At 41.7% G+C, this 21,698-nt stretch overlaps 1 protein-coding gene across 18 annotated transcripts in view; it reads left to right on the top strand.

The window, feature by feature from the left end:
• abi1a (abl-interactor 1a) overlaps positions 1-21,698 on the top strand; it is a 65,764-nt gene that overhangs the window by 4,824 nt on the left and 39,242 nt on the right. For all 18 annotated transcript variants that reach the window (XM_042308892.1, XM_042308891.1, XM_042308890.1 and 15 more), the window contains exon 2: positions 12,548-12,715. In XM_042308892.1, the coding sequence (XP_042164826.1) occupies positions 12,548-12,715 (168 nt within the window). The remainder of the gene's footprint in view (positions 1-12,547; positions 12,716-21,698) is intronic.

The following is a 21,698-nucleotide window of genomic DNA, read 5'->3' as shown; positions in this document are numbered from 1 at the left end:
CCTTGTAGGGTCTTCCGCCCCTGCTTTCAACACTATATGCCACAATTATTGATAGACTTACCTGAAAATGAAAGCAGAATATGAAGGCCCCGGATGTGTGCAGATAGTAGATACAGCGCCTTCAAAAAGTCTTCACATCCCTTGAATTTTTCCACATTTTGTTGTTACAGACTGAAATTTAAAATGGATTCAATTAGATTTTTTTTGTCACTGGCCCACACACAATACACCATTAATGTCAAAGTGGAATAATGTTTTTAGACATTTTTGCAAATGTAATAAAACGTGTGAAGATGAAATGTCCCCTTTTGTTATGACAAGCGTAAATAAGTTCAGGAGTAAATATGTGCATAACAAGACACTAAGTTGGATTGACTTACTTTATGATCAATAATAGTGTTTAACATGATTTTTGAATGACTGCCTCACCTCTGTACCCCACACAATTATCTGTCAGGTCCCTCAGTCTAGCAGTGCATTTCAAACACAGATTCAACCACAAAGATCAGGGAGGTTTTCCAATTCCTCGCAAAAAAGGGAACCTATTGGTAGGTGGGGGTGGGGGGAAAGCAGACATTGAATATTCCTTTGAGCATGGTGAAGTTATTCATTAAACATTGGATGGTGTATCAATGCACACAGTCACTACAAAGATACAGGCATCCTTCCTAACTCAGTTGCCGGAGAGGAAGGAAACCGCTCAGGGATTTGAAAATGAGGCCAATGGTGATTTTAAACAGTTAGAGTTGAATGGCTGTGATAGGAGAAAAACATTGTAGTTACTCCACAATGCTAACCTAATTGACAGAGTGAAAAGAAGAAAGCTTGTACAGAATAAAAAATATTCAAAAACATGCATCCTGAAAATACTGCTAAAAATGTGGCAAAGTAAATAACTTTTTTTTGGTCCGGAATACAAAGTGTTACATTTGGGGCAAATCCTAAATAACACATTACTGATTATCACGCTGCATATATTTTTCAGCACAGTGGTGGTTGCATCATGCTACGGGTATGCTTGTAATTGTTAGACTGAGTAGTTTTTCAGGATAAGAAATAAACTTAATGGAGGAAAACCTGGTTCAGTCCACTTTCTACCAGACACTGGGAGAACAATTCACCTTTCAGCAGGAAAGTAACGTAAAACACACGGCCAAATGTACGCTAGAGTTGCTACCAAGAAGACTGTGAATGTGGCCAAGTTATAGTTTTGACTTAAATATGCTTGAAAATATATGGCAAGACCCGAAAATGATTGTCTAGCAATGATCAACAACCAACTTGACAGAGCTTGAATACTTTTTAAAAAGAATAATGGTCAAATATTGTACAATCCAGGTGAGCAAAGCTCTTAAAGGTTTACCCAGAAAGGCTCACAGCCATAATCCTATTGACTCAGGGGTGCGCATACTTATGTAAATGAGATTTCTGTATTTCATTCTCAATAAATGTGTAAAAACATCTAAACATATTTTCACTTTGTCATTGCGGGGTATTGTGTGTAGATGGGTGAGAATTAAAAATATATATATATGCATATTGAATTCCAGCTGTAACACAGCAAATTGTATAATAAGTCAAAGGGTATGAATACCTTCTGAAGGCACTTTTAAGTGGTCTTGTTTATGTTGTAGTTTCCCAGTAAACATTTCAAGGAGAACACTTAAAACACTAGAACAGGGTTCGCACAGTGATTTATTTTTCTACCCCCAACCCCCTTTTCTGAGCAAAAAATACACAACATTTTATATATATATATATATGTGCATGCATACATACAGTTGAAGTCGGAAGTTTACATACACCTTAGCCAAATAGATTTAAACTCAGGTTTTCACAATTCCTGACATTTAATCTTCGTAAAATTTCCCTGTTTTAGGTCAGTTAGGATCGCCACTTTATTTTAAGAATGTGAAATGTCAGAATAATAGTAGAGAGAATTTATTTATTTCAGCTTTTATTTCTTTCATCACATTCCCAGTGGGTCAGAAGTTTACATACACTAAATTAGTATTTTGTAGCATTGTCTTTAAATTGCTTAACTTGGGTCAAACGTTTCAAGTAGCCTTCCACAAGCTTCCCACAATAAGTTGGGTGAATTTTGGCCCATTCCTCCTGACAGAGCTGGTGTAACTGAGTCAGGTTTGTAGGCCTCCTTGCTCGCACACGCTTTTTCAGTTCTGCCCACAAATTTTCTATAGGATTGAGGTCAGGACTTTGTGATGGCCACTCCAATACCTTGACGTCCTTAAGCCATTTTGCCACTACTTTGGAAGTTTGCTTGGGGTCATTGTCCATTTAGAAGACCCATTTGCGACCAAGCTTTAACTTCCTGACTGATGTCTTGAGATGTTGCTTCAATACATCCACATAATTTTTGTTCCTCATGATGCCATCTATTTTGTGAAGTGCACCAGTCCCTCCTGCAGCAAAGCACCCCCACAACATGATGCTGCCACCCCTGTGCTTCATGGTTGGGATGGTGTTCTTCGGCTTGCAAGCCTCCCTCTTTTTCTCCAAACATAATGATGGTATTAATGGCCAAACAGTTCTATTTTTGTTTCATCAGACCAGAGGACATTTCTCCAAAAAGTACGATCTTTGTCCCCATGTGCAGTTGCAAACAGTAGTCTGGCTTTTTTTATGGCAGTTTTGAAGCAGTGGCTTCTTCCTTGCTGAGCGGCCTTTCAGGTTATGTCGTTGTAGGACTCTTTTTACTGTGGATGTAGATGCTTTTGCACCTGTTTGGATGCTTTAGATACTGCACCTGTTTCCTCCAGCATCTTCACAATGTCCTTTGCTGTTGTTCTGGGATTTATTTGCACTTTTCGCACCAAAGTACGTTAATCTCTAGGAGACAGAACGCATCTCCTTCCTGAACGGTATAATGGCTGCGTGGTCCCATGGTGTTTATACTTGCGTATATTGTTTGTACAGATGAACGTGGTACCTTCAGGCGTTTTGGAAATTGCTCCCAAGGATGAACCAGACTTGTGGAGGTCTACGATTATTTTGGCTGATTTCTTTTGATTTTCCCATGATGTTAAGCAAAGAGGCACTGAGTTTCATGGTAGGGCTTGAAATACATCCACAGGTGCACCTCCAATTGACTCAGGCTAATTGACATCATTTATCAGAAGCTTCTAAAGCCATGACATCATTAGTGTATGTAAACTTCTGACCCACTGGAATTGTACGGTGAAATAATCTGTCTGGAAAAATTGTTGGAAAAATTGCTTGTGTCATGGACAAAGTAGATGTCCTAACAGACTTGCCAAACTATAGTTTGTTAACAAGAAATTTGTGGAGTGGTTAATAAACAAGTTTTAATGACTCTAACCTAAGTGTACGTAGTCTTCCGACTTCAAATGTACATACATACATACATACAGTACATGTCAAAAGTTTGGACACACCAACTCATTCCAGGGTTTTTCTTTATTTTTACCATTCTCGACATTGTAGAATAATAGTGAAGACATCAACATGATGAAATAACACATATAGAATCATGTAGTAACCAAAAAAGTGTTAAGCAAATCTAAATATATTTGAGATTGGTCAAAGTAGCCACCCTTTGCTTTGATGACAGCTTTGCACACTCTTGGCATTCTCTCAACCAGCTTCATGAGGTAGTTACCTGGAATGCATTTCAATTAACAGGTGTGCCTTGTTAATTTGTGGAATTTCTTTACACCTTAATGCATTTGAGCCAATCAATTGTTGTGTTGTGGTATACAGAAGATAGCCGTATTTGGTAAAACACCATATCCATATTATGGCAAGAACAGCTCAAGTAAGTAAAGAGAAATGACCGTCCATCTACTTTTTAACATGAAGTCAATCCGGAAAATTTGCAGTCGCAAAAACCGTCAGTCAATCCGGAAAATTTGCAGTCGCAAAAACCATCAAGTGCCATGATGAAACTGGCTTTCATGATGACCACAGGAAAGGAACACCCAGAGTTACCTCTGCTGAGGAGGTTAAGTTCATTATAGTTAACTGCACCTTAGTTTGCAGCCCAAATAAATGCTTCACAGCTTTCAAGTAACAGACACATCTCAACATCAACTGTTCAGAGGAGACTGCTTGAATCGGGCCTTCATGGTCGAATTGCTGCAAAGAAACCACTACCAAAGGACACCAATGAGAAGAAGAGGCTTGCTTGGGCCAAGAAACACAAGCAATGGACATTAGATGGGTGGAAATCTATCCTTTGTCTGGAGTCCACATTTGAGATGTTTGGTTCCAACCGCCATGTCTCTGTGACACAGATGATGATCTCCACATGTTTGGTTCCCACCATGAAGCATGGAGGAGGTGGTGTGGGTGTGCTTAGCTTCTGACACTGTCTGTGATTTTGTTTAAAATTCAGGCACACTTAACCAGCATGGCTACCACAGCATTCTGCAGCAATACACCAGCCCATCTGGTTTGTGCTTAGTGGGACTATCATTTGTTTTTCAACAGGACAATGACCCAAAACACCTCCAGGCTGTGTAAGGGCTATTTGACCAAGAAGGAGAGTGATGGAGTGCTGCATCAGATGACCTGGACTCCACAATCAGCCGACCTCAACCTCAAAATATATTTTGATTGCTTAACACTTTTTTGTTGTTGATTACTATATGATTCTACGTGTTATTTCATAGTTCTGATGTCTTCAATATTCTACAATGTCGAAAATAGTAAAAATAAAGAAACCCTTGAATGAGTAGGTGTCAACTTTTCACTGGTACTGTATTTTTATGACAAAGTGTGTGGACACGTCATTTCAAAATCATGGGCATTAATATGGAGTTGGTCCCCTTTTTCTTGCTATTACAGCCTCTACTCTTCTGGGAAGGCTTTCCACCAGAAAAGCCTTCCTAGATGTTGGGACTTCCTTCTATTCAGACACAAGCATTAGAGGTCAGGCACTGATGTTGGACGATTAGATCTGGCTCGCTGTCGGCTTTCCAATTCATCCCAAAGGTGTTCAAGGTTGAGGTCAGGGCTCTGTGCAGGCCAGTCAAGTTCTTCTACACCGATCTCGACAAACCATTTCTGTATGGACCTCCCTTCAGGCACAGGGGCATTGTCATGCTGAAACAGGAAAGGGCCTTCCCCAAACTTGCCTCAGTTGGAAGCACAAAATCCTCTAGAATGTCATTGTATGCTGTAGCGTTTAGATTTCCCTTCATTGGAACTAAGGAGCCTAGTGTATATATGTGTGTAAATAAAGGTTGTTGGACATAAGACTGTAATCACCAGGAAATCAGCTCAAAGGTGACTGAATAGTACAAGATGAGGAGCGGTTTACAACAGGACTGTGACTCTGAATAGTATCACTTAACTTGTGTTGGACTGGTCTTCACTCACACTTGGTTTAGCATTCTTTTCAAAACCAATAAAAAGCCATTTAAGTAACCGTTGTTTGAATTGGCAGTTTTCTGTATTACTGTTGAATTATTTCCAAAAGGACACTTTAAAAAAATTAGATTCCCTCTACAAGGTTCCCCTTTGTGTCCCTTTCCTGATATACTGATGGAATTTTTAATTGCACAACGACAGTTTCTCAAGGTCAGGAAGACCTTTTTAGCTCTTCAGTCTGCCCCCCATCTGCCCCAGTGAATAAGAAAGTGAATAATGGACTTATCCTGCTGCTGAGTTCAGAAAGTGGCAACGACTTAAAACGCAGATTTAAAGTTGCAACTCTACGGAAGTTTATTTAATTGTAGATATTGTAACTTCTCTTGCACTTATCTGTTGAACTGTCTCAGTCTCCCAGATGTGTTGGGGTTCTGTTTTTCACAGCTTTCCTTGTGCATATTTCTGCCCCTCTGGGTGTGGTTGTATTTTCCTTCACCCTCTGATGATGCAATACACATAGATACGAATGTTGTAGGCTATTACGGTCTATGAAACACAGCTCTTGTTTGAAGAGCCCATATATTTTATGGGTGCTGGTTTATTTTGATATGGATTGAAAGTACTATTTATAGCTCACCTTTTTAGTTCCCTTCCTCATTGGGTATCTTATCTAATCTCAGGCAAGCCAGACAGAGGCATTTACCAGGGTCAGCCATTGTTTCTGGATTATAGATTAATGCCCTGGCAGTTTGCTCGTGTCGTTGGTGTAGCCTCACCCTGAGTGGGGTTACCAACAAAAAAAAAACGGATGCATCTGTTTTTCAGGGGAAATGGAAAGAAACCTGGAGCGGGACTTCCTCTTTTGGATGTCAACAAGGCGACACTTCATCTTAAACCAATCCAGTAAATGTGGAGGAGTTAACAGTGCAGAAGACAACCTACCTTGTCAGTTTTCTTCTCACGACCTGAAAGAAAGAAACTACACTCAGGTGTTTCTTTTACGCCTCCTTCATTAGGTTTAATTGAATTGTTTTTTAAAACCTGTATTTAACCAGGCAAGTCAGTTAAGAACAAATTCTTATTTACAATGACGGCCTAGGAACAGTGGATTAACTGCCTTGTTCAGGGGCAGAACAACATTTTTTATTTTTTTTTACCTTGTCAGCTCAGGGATTCAATCTGGCAACCTTTTGCTTACTGGCCCAATGTTCTAACTACTAGGCTTGCTGCCTTTTAAGGTTAGTGTAGTCTTGGATGTTGCTTTGTGGTCTTTGCCTAAAGAACAAAAACTATGGAATATGGTCAGGAAATGGCTGAGGCTAAAACGCATGTTCCTGGATGTTAGGTTTGGGCCCTACGTAGCCTTGCAGCCAGATTACTGGCATCACTGTAGTACGTCTCTTCTATTACATCCTGGACCTCTGGGCAAGTCCATCCACATCAATACAGCCTACAAAGCACTTTTCCTCTGCTGCCCATGTTCTCTCTTGTCTCAGCCAAAGCTTTCTATCGCATTCAGCTGTCAATACATCCCGCAAAGCAGTCCTTGTAGTGAGGCCTATGACCTTGCCTCTGCATGACCTTGCCTCTGACCTTGCCAGAGCAGTCCTTGTAGTGAGTCCATCTGAGGAGGTGTATAACTGCACAGTGTAATGTTTTCAACCTTGTTTTTAAAAAATCCGAATGGGTAAAACGCTCATCCCTGGTGACATCTACTTTCTTGGCATGGCTGATTTTTCTTTCGTTTTTTTATGGATTGTTGCTTACCCCTATGTTTCAAATGTGTGTCCCTATTCAACATGCAACAGATTGCTGCAATGCGTGCAATGATTAGGCTGCAGTGCATGCAATGTTACCTATTTCATACATCGTCAGCATTGTGTGTAACTTGGTCGTGTGCAGAGAGGAGGGGGGAAATTGAGGACAATTAAGTCAATTCTACACTATTTTCATACATGAGGCATGTCATACCAGAACATTTCAACACTTCCATGGTAGTATTTATTTTTGTAGATTTGTTTTTACAGTGCTATGCCATTTTCCAGGCACATCTCCCTCCAGGATATGAGGATGTGCTAAAGCAAATCTGACTGTCGGCTGTAGAGGGGAGCAGAACTTTTCCCGGGAGCTACACTGCCTGTCGCTGTCTTGTCTTGTTTCAGAGGAGAATGTTCTGACTTGTTCCCGCATAGCAACGCTAGAAGTGTTATCCCTGTTATTTGACCTCTTCAGAAGCTTGTGCTACAAGAGGTCAGACTTTGTCGCTCAAAAGGAAAATGGCTTGGGTTTGGTAAAAGTGATATAAGTTGATAGGGTGCGCCGTCACCTCCTCTTATTAAAAAAAACCCAGGTCTAAGATACTCCATGCCCTCAGTCTTACCCCTCTGTTGTCCAGTTGTACCTTTGAGGAAAAATGTGCTAACTATGACTGGTATGCGGTTGTCTCAACTAGCTATCTTAAGATGAATGCACAAACTGTAAGTCGCTCTGGATAAGAGCGTCTGCTAAATTACTAAAATGTAAATGTAGCTTCCACCCATAACAGAGCTCTTGGGTGTAGGGGGCCACACAGTTTGTCCTGATCCTGGAAGTCTCTTCCCCCAGGGAGGGAGTCTGGGCCTTTCCATCCTGTTCATGGTGCCTCCAAGCAGCAGTTGGCCCCATCAGCTAAGCAGCCCGCTTGACGCCCTGTTTGAATGTAAATACTTTGGAAAAGGCCTTTCCTTTTCTCTTCCTTGATGTGAGTCATTTATCTGGATTGCGGTGAAAGGATGCATTTTAGATGTTATTGAACCAGGCCCAATTCCCACCCTCGTCTCGTAACCTTCTATTGCTGATCCCTCACTTACCAGAGGAAACCAGCCAAACACGCTGGTGGACTTCCACTCCCTACTGCACTGTTCCAGAGCTGTAGGCTTTCACTTTATGATCACTGTAGTTTGCTTTCCTTATCTTAGTATGTTGTCTTTTAAAAGGTGTGATGCATTTTTGGTATCTTTTTTTTTTAATGCCATCCATGAAATTTTGTTGTCTACATTCCAGTTTAGGTAACAGGGCCGTAATTACACACGTGGCCAGAGGTCCGGACCTCAATTTTTTTTATAATTTGAAAAAAAGTATAATTCCAATATATATTTTGTACACAAAGAAATTCAATTGCGTCTAAAACATCTAAATATTGGTCCCAGCGTTGATCAAAGCTCAGAGCGCTTATTCTTGGTCTGACTGAGTTGTAATCTCGCCGGCCTCGTTGCAAACGAGTGGAATCATGAACAGTGATTTGTTTGCCTGCGTCCCCCGGATTATCTTTTTTAGCAGCACATCCACCACTCTCTCAAACGGTTAACTCTGCCTTATTGCAGCACAGGCTAAGGGCCTGATGTGAAATTAACGACCCCAGCTCGGAGTCAGCTCAAGTTGGCAAATGGAGATGCTGCTGACCGTGTGTTTGCGAGATGCAGTGGTGTGACCTGAAATGCACAAGGTCCTCTACTCCGAAAATTAATCCACAGATAAAATGGTAAACCGAGTTTGTTTCTAGTAATCTCTCCTCCTTCAGGCTTCTTCTTATTTGAACTTTATATGGCGATTGGCAACCAACTTTAAGGTGCATTACCACCACCAACTGGACTGGAGTGAGTGTGGACCTCCGCTCATCTTTCAATCACCCACGTGGGTATATGCTCCTAAACACCAATGAGGAGATGGGGGAGGCAGGATTTGCAGTGCTTCAAGCGTCACAAATAAGACCAAGTTCTATTTTAGCGCCTGGCTATGCAGATGCACGTGAGCAATGATTTGACTAACCTATGTGTAAATTCATTTTACAATGCGAGTGGTGTGGTCAGTATGTCGAGTTGGCAGCTCTGAGATAAAAATGCCTCAGGTGTGTTGTGTAATGTTTTCATCTGATTGTCAAACAAATCACTTCAAAAAGTAGGCTACCTGCACAGTTCCATCCATAATAATTTAGTATAGTAATAATTAATTTACTACTGGCTACTTTCAACCCTAATTTAGACAAATGTCTTACAATTTCCAACATTTGGTAGGCCATATTCTAATTTCCAACATTTGGTAGGCCATATTCTAATTTCCAACATTTGGTAGGCCATATTCTAATTTCCAACATTTGGTAGGCCATATTCTAATTTCCAACATTTGGTAGGCCATATTCTAATTTCCAACATTTGGTAGGCCATATTCTAATTTCCAACATTTGGTAGGCCATATTACAATTTCCAACATTTGGTAGGCCATTTGTTTTGTCAACCTATAGTTCGATACATGCACCTTCTCTTCACAACTTGTTGCCCCAGAAGACGAAAACAGTTCCCACCAGAATAACGTCTTACATTGATTTAAAATGAATGTATTAATCTAGCTAACACAGGTTAAGTTGTATGTTTTCGTTTAGGGACCCTTGAGAAAATGCAATGTCTCCAAATAGTTGACAGATTGGGACTGTGCATCAATTTGACCGGTCTTAAGGAGTTGAAAACAACTGAACACGTTTCTGATAAGACTTCAGTTCGTCTTGGGTGCATATTTTGTTATGTGGTCTGCTTGCTTAAGTGTCAAAGATATACACATTAGATTCACGAGATGTTCTCGAGATGCTTAAAATAAGAGAGAACATTTCTCCACTACTCTTCCCGAGACACAATTATCATTTGTTGTATAATTTCACTGCAAGAAATGCATACTTCTGCAGGAGTTAATATATTATGCTACATGTGAGGTTATAGGCCTATAGTCAGTGTCCAGAGTTCAGTTACTATTCCATTAAACCTATAAACCTTAAATGAGGAATATTGTGTTTATTCATGGCTACAGGGATACTCATGAGCGGGATATCAAAGGTGCATGTAACCAGTTTATCCTGAATTAGACCTTAAGTGGGATATGAGCTACTATCTGGAATAATGTGTGCATGTACATTTGGTCATTCTCTCCAAGTTAGCGCCTGAGTTGAATGCCCATGAACAAGGATGACTGAAGTGTTTATAAAAAATAAAAAAATGGTTATGCAGAGATGGATATCTGAAGACGGAGTTGTAAGAAATGTGCACTTGCGGTTCAGTTATTTGCCGTATCAACACCCACAATGCCTTCGTGGCTCACTGGCTAACCAGACCCCACACTACAGTCTCCTCTACAGGCAGAGATTGGGTCATTTTAGCTCCATTTTGTTTTCACCTTATTTTTCACACGGCCCAATCCCTGTAGAGCATCCCTTTTCACACAGCAAATCGTAAAACAATCCACTTGGTCAACCACCCCACGACATGTCTACAGAACCGTCTTGTGGAAACCAGGTCTCTTTACTTTCATGTTACGGTCCACCGTACACCTTTTTTTATGGGATACGGAGGATCTAGTTTGTGACCTCTTTGGCATGTAACACACAACGCTAGCTCTCTACATTCAATTTCATTTCACTGAAATGCTATCGGATTCCTTTTAAAAAAAATTTTTTTTTTAAATGTAAACAGCATATTTGCTGATTTCATAAGAGGCCCAGCGCAGCTATCTGCATACCCAGTTTATCACAGGAATGGTGGAGCACTAAAAACACAGACAGAAGAAGGAAAGGGTTTATGGATTTTGCATGTGTAATGCCATCACCTCTGCGTTGAGCTGTTGTATCTGAGTGACACTGAGACTTATCTTCAATTTTGCTCCATAAACACTCGAATGCAATGGATTGAGCTAAGTTTAGCAGTACTGTCAGTATAGAGATGTAGAACCAGTCATTTTTGGGGGGATTTGAATCTACTTCAGGGCATTTCACCTTTTGACATGGGAAAGAATTGAATGGGTTTGACTGGGAGTTCAAAACTTTGGGAGTACTGCTGTATAAATGAGCAATTAATTATACATTGAAGTAGTAGCAAAGTGCAGTCAAAAATGGCCTATACGTGAAGTGATCCATTTTCACTCCCTAGAGCATCAGTTCAGGAATGCTGTCATATGCATTCCCGCTAGCGTTTATGTAGGAAACGATGTGTGTGCATGTTTCTGGGGGGGTTGGGTTAAATGCGGAGGACACATTTCAGTTGAAGGCATTTAGTTGTGCAACTGACTAGGTATCCCACTTTCTTCAGGTTGAAGCTCTTCAGCCAACATTCGCTTTGTGTTTAGCTGTGTATGCTGATGGAAGTATTGAAATATATTATTGAAAGTGTTCCTGGGATTGTGTGTACGTGCTTTGTGCTTGAGTGTACTCTCCAGATGGCCTCTGGCTCTGTCACTGCTCTGTGGAAGAATCTCCCTTTATTCCTAGAGGCTGTGATCATGCAACACATCTGTTACTTTGATTCTCTTCAAAACAAGCAGTTTGAGTCAATCCACTGTCACTTCTTCTCTAGTTGTAAACCAGCGGGTGCAACCAGGCTTTAGTCACACTGGCTGTGATACAAAGCTGATCTTATGCCCAGACAAATGAATATCAGACACACAACTTAAAACTTTAAAATGCCTCACCTTCGTTGTGTTTTCTGTCTCGATGCTATTTATACTGTGTGACTCAGTTGGTAGAGCATGGCAGGTTACAAGCGCCATAACAGGTCGTCATTGTAAATAATAATTTATTCTTAATTGACTTACCTGTATCAGGTGAATTATTTATTTAACTTTAAAACATTTATTTTTTTACAAAATTGTGGGTTCGCTTCCGGGGGCCACCCATACGTAAAATGTATGCATGCATGACTAAGTCACTTTGGGTCAAAGCATTCTGATAAATGGTGTACTTCCACCTTTTTCTCTCCTAGTTTTCACTCTGTCAGGGTTTGAACTCCTATTTCTTTCTCCCCGCCCCCGCCTCATATTGCAGCCTGTGTATCAAAGCCCAGTGTTTACCCCCAGGCAGTGCTCTTTGGACTTTGATTTATGATTGAGCAGTGTAGGGCATGCAACAAAGATCAAACGTGTTTTGCCCCAAGATTTCATTCAAGTGAGCTTGAAAGAGTCACCGGCATGATAAGGAAGCTAAGGTGGCCAACGTGCCAAATGTTCACACAGCCCAATCAGGTTAAAAATGGATGTCAATTCAATTAATCCCTTTGATGTTTTTCTGAATCTTCTAATGCGCCTAAGACAGTCGGACTGCACCAGGGTTCTGGGGAATAAGTATTTTTGTCAAATGTCGACCTGACTCTAACGTTGTTCGTCTCCCTCTCGCTCTCTCCAGGCCACGGACAAGAGAAAAGCTCTGGAGGAGACCAAAGCCTACACCACCCAGTCTCTGGCCAGCGTGGCCTACCAGATCAATGCCTTAGCTAACAACGTGCTGCAGCTGCTGGACATCCAGGCCTCGCAGCTGCGCCGAATGGAGTCCTCCATTAACCACATCTCTCAGGTCAGATCCGGAGTCTCTCATACACACACGCACGTACATATACCGTTTGTATGTGTATGGCCTCTTTCTGCAGTGACTAAGGTGCCTTTTATTGATTTAAATGTGTGACTGACTGTGTGTTTGTATAAATTATTGATGCTCCATCCCTCTCTGTGTGTTGCTCTTTCTCTCTCACTCACACCCTCTCACGCTCTCTACTTTATGGCTGCGAGTGCAGTCTCACCCTGATTTGATCATCTCACTGTTGCCCCTTTGCCTCACCCTGTTATTCCAAACTGTGTGCCTGAGGCCACAGGCCAGACCACTGCCATTTGGAGGAGGTAAATCCGCCCGCTCATCCAATTAAGTCATTTAAGGACTTGGCTCAAACAAAGGGACCAAGGACAAATTGCAGCTCACCAATGTGCCAAACCCTACATCATACTGTAGACTCATGCTTGGGAGTGTGGAAATGATGCAACCATTTAGTCATAGCCTTCAGGTCAAGTCTTGTTGGAATTGTGGTTGACTGGTTGCTTTCTTTCATGGTAAGAGAGAAAGAGAATAGAGAAGACACCTTTCCTCTATGTCTGAAATGTCCCAATGATTAAGGTGAGGTTACGACTCCTACAGTAAATCTGAAGTCTCTGATTTAACAATTCTCAGAAATGTAGATCTCAATAGAGTGAGAGGTAAATAACAAGAAATAGATGGAGAGAAGTGTAGGAGGTGAGGGAAAGCGCGATGGAGCACGAGCGAGTCGGTGGAAGACTGAGGTTGACTGAGAAATAGAGACAAAGAAAAAACACATGAACAGTCATGGACATGAGTCAATACTCACAGATGGCACACAGCTGACATCTATGTCACCAAAACCCCACTCCGTTTGTGTCTCCATGACAGCGATCCCAGCCATCCCTGACGGTCATGAACCGGCAGAGGCAAAGAGAGCGTGATATTTGTTGAACATGTTCACCAGAGAGAAAATACTCATTCACTGCACTGGTTTGACTGAGTTGCTAAGCACAGCCTGCCACTCTGAAATGGAAAAAAAGCAAACAAGACTTAATAGACAACAGACCACCCATTGCACTTTTGACCCCCCTTCATTGTGTAAATACTATTATATTTCCCATCGGTTTCACTGTATTGACAAAAACAGGGCTTCTCATGTCTTTAGTTGCCATAGCATTGTGTGGTGTTGGTAACCATGGCAATATCTGGGTTGTTAGATGAGGGCATTAGGGGTCATGGTGGTTGAGGTGTTAAGAGTTTGTAAACGAGCATATTCCTCTCTCAACTAGTGGATGTATAGCTATGAATGGTTAGTATAGCATGCCCTTCTCTGAACGATACCAGTATGGTGATACTCGTTAGTATCGTGGCAAGGAAAGTGCTTTAGGAAAACAGCCCTAATGTTGGAAACTAATGTTGTCATCCAGAGTCACATTTATTTTTCCAGCTATAGCACACACAATTTTACATACAGCAGGTTTTTATAGGACCAAATAGTTTTTAGTCTGCTTTGTGTTTTCATTTTTTGCCATGGAAAACATATGGTGATGCTGATATTGTCCAGGCCCTAAGTAATACTATTTTATTTATCTTGCTAATTAACTAGATTAATAGCTAGTCATAATTAGCCTAGTCTCTCTGTGGCGGTCGGTAACATTTAAGATGAGGGGGGACTATTATTTTTGGAGGGGCATACTAATGATCCTCAAATTTTCCCTTTACCCATCATGACGTAGCTACAACCTAGCCTATGAATGAAAGTTTACAATGTAGTTGCACAAGTTGAGAGAGAAATTTGAGTAATCAAGGTGACACATTCAAAACCGCCTTGCACACTCTTGCCTGCATCTAGCTGATCTAGGGTGTAATCCTTAGTGCAAACAATAGTTTCTATTGGACATATTCAGGTATGTTAATACCCGTTTCGTTTGCTCCAGTCTAAAAGGTTATCAACAGAATTGGCAGAATGAATACTCCCCTGATCGAACACAGTTCACTTTCATAGCAGCCACATACAAACAGCATGATAATTTTGCTCGTTGTAGAATTCCTTCTCTCATCTATGAGCTCTCCTCCTCTCACCTTTTCCCTTTGCTTGTGGACTTCAGTGCACAACACATCAGCTGTCTGTGACCAGGCGAAAAAATCTTTCCAAAACAGACCTTCATATCATAACTGCTACACACAGCCTACATCGTTGTCACCATATTAGTTAACATCATAACATAGCTACTAGAATGCGTAAGTAAACCTGCTACAATCATGCAGTACAGTCAGAAAGCAGTTTAACAGTTACACCGGCGGGCCCCAGTGGCAATACATTTATAAAACCAAAGGCTTACCTTGACTTGGAAGAATTCCCGTGTTGGATAGCCATAGCCAGCTAGCTAACATGGCATCCCTCTCTGTTTGAGTAGGCTAAACTAGCTAGCTGCATTCTCTAGCTAAGGGAACGTGGGGGATTTTTAAATATTTATAAAAATCTCTTGCTCTCTCTTGCTTCTCAATTTTTAAAGAAATGAATTTGTTCAAAACTGTTAAATATTGTCTTTCTTTCTGTTTGAGTCAACTACTCACCACATTTGATGCACTGCAGTGCTAGCTAGCTGTAGCCTATGCTTTCAGTACAAGATTAATTCTCTAATCCTTTGATTAGGTGGACAACGTCAGTTCATGCTGCAAGAGCTCTGATAGGTTGGAGGACGTCTTCCGGAAGTTGTCATAATTACTGTTTAAGTCTATGGAAGGGGGTGAGACCCATGAGCCTCCTAGGTCTTGTTTTGAAGTCAATGTATCAAGAGGAGGATGGAAACCAGCTGTCCTCTGGCTGAACCATGGTGCTACCCAACAGTGTGCTGTTGAGGCTACTGTAGACCTTAATTGCAAAACAGTGAGTTTCAATCAATTATTTGGTGACGTGAATATATTTAGTATAGTTTCATCTAAAAAGGTTAACTTTTTAAACGTTACACTATTTTTATTAAATTCACTGAGGAGTGTGGTTCTCTCCCTGCTACTCTGAGGATCCTCCACTGCTCTCTTTGGGATATTGAAAGCTAGGAATGATGTGTAGACAACTAGAATGACATCCCTGACCAGTCGCTGTGGATTGATGTCCAATCTCTGTGGTAATAATCAAGTTAGTGCTAGGATCCACAAGCTGTGGCTGTTTTTATCGCTCTCTTGTCCTGTTCAGAGATGGATCATTATAAAAACTAGCGCCGAGTTCACTCCCAGCTCGCGGGCATCCTGGAGAATAGCTCAGCTTACGTTCTGGTGGTGAATGGGAAATGAGGAGGAAAGACTGCGACACATTGCAAGCTCTTTTTAAAAGCTGAAGTGTGTGTGTTAGCTTACATCGATTCTGAGAATTCACTATCAGGAAATGGACAATAGTGTAGGGATGTTGGTGCTCTGAGTGGGTTGTTTTCAAAATGTTACAAATCGCTTATTTCACTTGATCTCCCCGCAGAGGAGGTCATCTAATTCTTGTCATAATTCCCTCAGTCATTCCTTTTAGATGCCAAGCTATGGGTGGTGGTGAGCCAGAATGTGGTGGTGGATGGGGCTGATGACAGTGATCCTCCTGGGCGTGGTGTGGCCAGGCCTGGCGTCTGGAAGGTTAGCCCATGGTTAAGGAATAGGGAGTGTCCGCTGACTGGTGTCTGTGTGGGCACCTTCTCCCTCCCTCCCCGTGGTTGCTTTCTGGCATCTACATCTAGCAATCAGTAGGCCTAATGCAGCGCATCCTGAGTTAAAGATGCAATTTGTATGATCGCATAGCCTTTAATGTAGCAGTCAAAGAATATGCTTCTGTGGGGGGGAAATGTGATGTTTAGAACATAATTTGAGGCTATACAGTTACGTGTGTGTTGCTAAGTCGTTAGCTATTAACATTCATCGACTCTTGGTCTTCCCGCTGTGTACATGGCTATGCATGTTTTCTTACGCTGTATGTAGTGATGGTTGATTGTGTTCTAACCCTGCCAATGCTCTCACCGTTGCCGTTGATGAACAGGGTTTCCCTGCAGTATCTAGTCGTGATGGGGGGGTTGGAGGGGGGGTAATCGATAGTTGCATATCAGGATTTTTTATTTTAGCAATTTATATTGTATCGTTTTGACTATCGCAATATGATTTTTGCGCTAGTTGGCTGTACCTGCACCAAAATGTTTATTTTATTTTAACATCATAGCTTGTTCTCCAAAACTAGTTTTCATCATGGCTCTCTCTTGGCCCTCTGCAGCAGGCAGAGCATGCAGCATGTTGAGCAATGTGTTTGGAACATCGCAATAACATCACAGTATCGAATAGCAATACTTATACGTGAGAATCGCAGCACATATCGTATCGGCACCTAAGTATCGCGATAATATCGTGTCGTGAGGTCCTTTGTTAATTCCCAGCCCTAGTATCTGAGGCTGAGGAGAGAATAGACTGGTGTCACCTTGTGCTGTGTGAGAAGCAGTGAACAGGGAGCGTTTTGTCTGTCCCAGCGTCAGAGCGGGCTTCACACAGAGAGAACATCACTCCGTCATACCCTGTGTTAATAGGAAAGTGTGTGTGCGCACGCATGTTTATTCATGCACAGTAAAGATGAGCATGTTTGAATATTTTCGTAAAGGGAGAAGCCCAGCTAGCGATGGTATCAGACTTCGCAGAGCTCTGTCTACAAAACATTAGGAACAGCGATTTAGATGACAGACTGACCAAGTGAATCCTGGTGAAAGCTATGATCACTTATTGTCACCTGTTCAATCCACTTCAAATCAGTGTAGATGAAGGGGAGGAAACAGGTTAAAGAAGGATTTTTAAGCCTTGACAACTGAGACATGGATTGTATATGTGTGCCATTCAGTGTGGATGGGCAAGTACAATATTTAAGTGCCTTTGAACGGGGTATGGTAGTAGGTTCCAGGTGTGTCTAGAACTGCAACGCTGCTGGGTTTTTCATGCTTAACAGTTTCCTGTGTGTATCAAGAATGGTCCACCACCCACTGGACATCCTGCCAACTTAACACAACTGTGGGAAACATTGGAGTCAACATGGGCCAGCATCCCTGTGTAACTCTTTCGACACCTTGTAGAGTCCATGCCCTGACAAATTGAGGCTGTTCTGAGGGCAAAAGGTGGGGTGCAACTCAATATTAAGAAGGTGTTCCTAATGTTTTGTACACTCTGTATGTCAAACAGTGCATGTGAAAGCATCAAACAGAACACCACTCACTTGGCTGCCACGGTCGTTCACACTACTTACTGTAAATCACCTCGTTTCATGAGGTTCCTCTGTGGCACGGATGCACTTGGGCCTGCCAGACAGCTAATTGAAGTCAGTGCTGTTCACAACGCTGAGTTATTCCATGCACCGAGAATCTGCCACACCACAACTCTATAATACACGGCTCTCGACAGTCGATTGTTTTGAGATTATAGGACTGCATGCATGTGACGCGTCTGTGCTACTTGGTATGAGCACAGCTGTGTGTGTGTTTAAAAAAAAAAAAAATCTGGATTAAAATGGGTTATAGGTGGTGGGGGTCAATGGCATTGTCACTGACCGAACATTTTTGTGGCCCTCCTGTTGACCGCAGTGACACGGTGTAGCTGTTTTAAATGACTTTTTAGTAATTTAGCAGACGCACTTATCCAGAGCGACTTACAGGAGGAATTAATTTCCTTGCACAAGGGCACATCGAGAATTTTTTTTCACCTGGTCGGCTCGGAAATGCGAACCAGCGACCGTTTGGTTACTGGCCCCAAAGCTCCTAACCGCTAGGCTACCTACTGCTTCTACACACAATTCTACATATCATGTCATGTGTCTGAGAATACATCTTTCAGTTTTAAAGGTAATTTATTTAAATTCTACTCATTTTGCCAGTGTTTATGCTATCTGAGTGACTCAAACATAACACAATCAATATTCCTGAATGCTTAACTTCTGGAATTGTTTTATTTATTTTAACCTTATTTTACCAGGTAAGTTGATTTGAGAACACATTCTCATTTACAGCGACCTGGCTGACTAGATTTTATTTTGGTGATTGTGCGTTTTCAAAGATGTATAAGATCATTTTTTTAAAGATATAGGGCCATTATATTTTCTACATACTTGATATCTGGTTGTAGACATTTTATATTGAATGTTTTTCCATCCCAAAATGATACAGATGATAAATAAACGTATGCGGCCCTGAAAGTGGCCCGCCCAAGACTTTTCTATGCAGAAAAACCCCTGCTGCCTGTGTGTGTGCTGCAGTGCTGACTCTGACCTCCCTCATGCTGCTGTGTGCTGGGCGGAGATGGATTTCATCCAAACAGGATATGAACTTCCACAGATGAGCGTATGTACGTGGCTGGGGGGGGCCGGTGTTTCCTGCTAATCCCAATGCTTGTCAGTGTGTCCTTTCTCTGTCATGCGTGCCTTTCTCTATGTAAGCAACTGCACATAGGGTGGGATTGGAATGGATGATGGATGTGTGTGTGTGTGTGTGTGTGCCTACATTATCAGGTCAAGAATGTCCTTACAAGGTAGGAAAACAAGAAACATTTTTGAAAAGTCAGGACTTGAATTTGTTAAAATACTATTTTAGGTTTTAGGGACTTTGAAATAAAGCACTGCCATCCAGAGTGTAATCTCAGGCTGGTTATAGACATCTGCCACTCTCACAGCTAATCAGTAAATATGCAGGTGGTCATTTCTGAGTGGCACCTACTGTATATGGAGCATAGCCTCAGCTAATAGTCTTTAGCGGTCCACCTTTTTGGTGACGCTTCCGAGATATTTGTGCCCCGCCTGATATAAAGACCTAGGAAAAATACTGACTATGGCTTAGCTTTGAGGAACGGCATTTTGATTTCTGTCACCTCTATATGGGAATGTCCCACTGGTGTTCGTAGAGCCATGGGGAACAGTAGAGCGCAGGAAAATATGATTGGATCTAATTGAAGATGGTTTGTTACGCGGAGAGGACAGTTTTGGCAAGGATGAAGCTTTGAAGGGGAAAAGGGGTTAGAAGTTAACACAGAACAGGGAAGCTGGTCTGATGATGCATAGGAAAACACCCTTACCCTACTCCAAATCATGCTATACTGACACTCGTGATGAATGGTGGACCATACAAACAAACAAGGCTTTTTCCCCGGTGAATTTTTGGGATTAATTGGGGAGTAAAAATGTGTTCCTTTTTTAAATAAAAAAATCAAACGTTTTATATTTTCAAGGTCCTCCCGAGTGGCACAGTGGTCTAAGGCAGTGCTAGCTGTGCCACTAGAGATTCTGGGTTCGAGTCCAGGCTCTGTCTCAGCCGGCCACGACCGGGGGACCCATTGGGCGTCGCACAATTGGCCCAGCATTGTCCGGGTTAGGGAAGACTGTAACTACCAATTGGATACCATGAAATTGGTGAGAATCTAAAAAAAGATATTTTAGCCATGGGATTACGTGGGTTAAATCTTCCAAGATGTCACAGAGGGTGCAATGAAGGACATGTCAGAAGGCTGCATTTTGGCAATTTAGCACGTCTTTATTCATTTAAAAAATCTGATGTTGAATTCTCCATGTGATCTATATTAAAAGGCACTTGATTTAATATAACATGCTTTTAAAATTCAATACTGGTGCACAAATTCTACTTAAAATATCAAAGGGTCGCAAAAGGCACTCATTTCAAGGAACAACCCACTTTTTTTTTTTTTTTTAAATGTCCAATGTCAATGTGGTGCAATTGTGTAAAGTGGGACGTTTTAACCCAACCCAATATGCTAATAGAGCTTCTGCTATGCTAATATGGTCCATTCTGTACTTGAATTTGAGAGTCCAGTCTTTGACTTGATATTGGCGACATGCCTAGACTACATGGGAAAAATCACAGTAGGTGTTTTTGTACAGAAACCCCAAATGCGCTGTGTCCACAAACAAATGGTCGACCTTGGCATGTTGTCCCGACTCTCTGATATACTGTTTTTCATTGATGGGAAAGACAATCTGCCGTAGTTTTCTCACACCGGACAAATAGTTAGCTGGTCTCTTCCGTCCCCCCTCTGCCCCCGGCTATGCAATATTGAAAGTGTTCTAGAGAGCGGGTGTTAGATTCACCGGAATAATTCTGTTTTTCCGAAGAGATACAACACATGCTGCCAGATCCTGGTCTCCTAGAGGACTGCTTGAGTGGACATTTTGTCTCACTCGTTAGATGGAAGCTCTCACATGATGTGCTGGGTTACACTAAATGCCCTGAGAAACGGGGCTCTCTCGGGGCTCCTAGACAGCGGTGATGGCTCGCACCACAGAGGGCATTCAGTGCCCTGAGAAACATACAGAAGCCAGGCTATAGGTTTGTCTCTGAGTGATCTGTCCTCCCCTTTCCGGAACCGCTATTGTTTGTCTCACACCACAGATAGATGTGCTTGTTAAAGTTGGCAAAAGCCAGACACGGTGAGAGTTGTGATAGATCTTTGTTGTTGTAACTCGTTGTCTTCTGCCATCTGTGAAGATACTGTGGCCTTAAATCGCATTAAGTTAACATATGGAATTGTTTTACGATGGTCATGAAAGGCATCATTTAGTCATTTGATTTTGAATTTTAGGACTCCGGTATGTATAAAAAAAAAAGTTATTTGAGGAAACATTGAATTTGGCCTTTACTGCTATAGCTCATAGATACACATTTGTACATGGAAAAACAGACAGCCCACCCCAAAACAAATCACAAGGCATGTGTTTTTGAAGGGTCTGTACTACATCTGACAGAGAGAAATAAGAAAACTTAAAAAAAAAAAATAATAATGTTTACACACATTTGGTCACCGTATCCACCCTTTTTTACCCCCTATGCATGTTGTGCCATTTGGTCAGACCCTTCCTGGGTTACCTTCAGACGATCCCCGTAAGCTTGTGTGCATCATAGAGCAAAACAACCGACACCTTTGTGCTCGCGAGTCTCCCCTTTCGATATTGGTGGCATTAGTTTGTTGCTCCAACCATTCG

Source organism: Oncorhynchus tshawytscha, linkage group LG29 (assembly GCF_018296145.1).
Source record: "Oncorhynchus tshawytscha isolate Ot180627B linkage group LG29, Otsh_v2.0, whole genome shotgun sequence".
NCBI classification, from domain to species: domain Eukaryota; kingdom Metazoa; phylum Chordata; class Actinopteri; order Salmoniformes; family Salmonidae; genus Oncorhynchus; species Oncorhynchus tshawytscha.
This window is presented reverse-complemented; position numbering and strand designations above follow the sequence as displayed.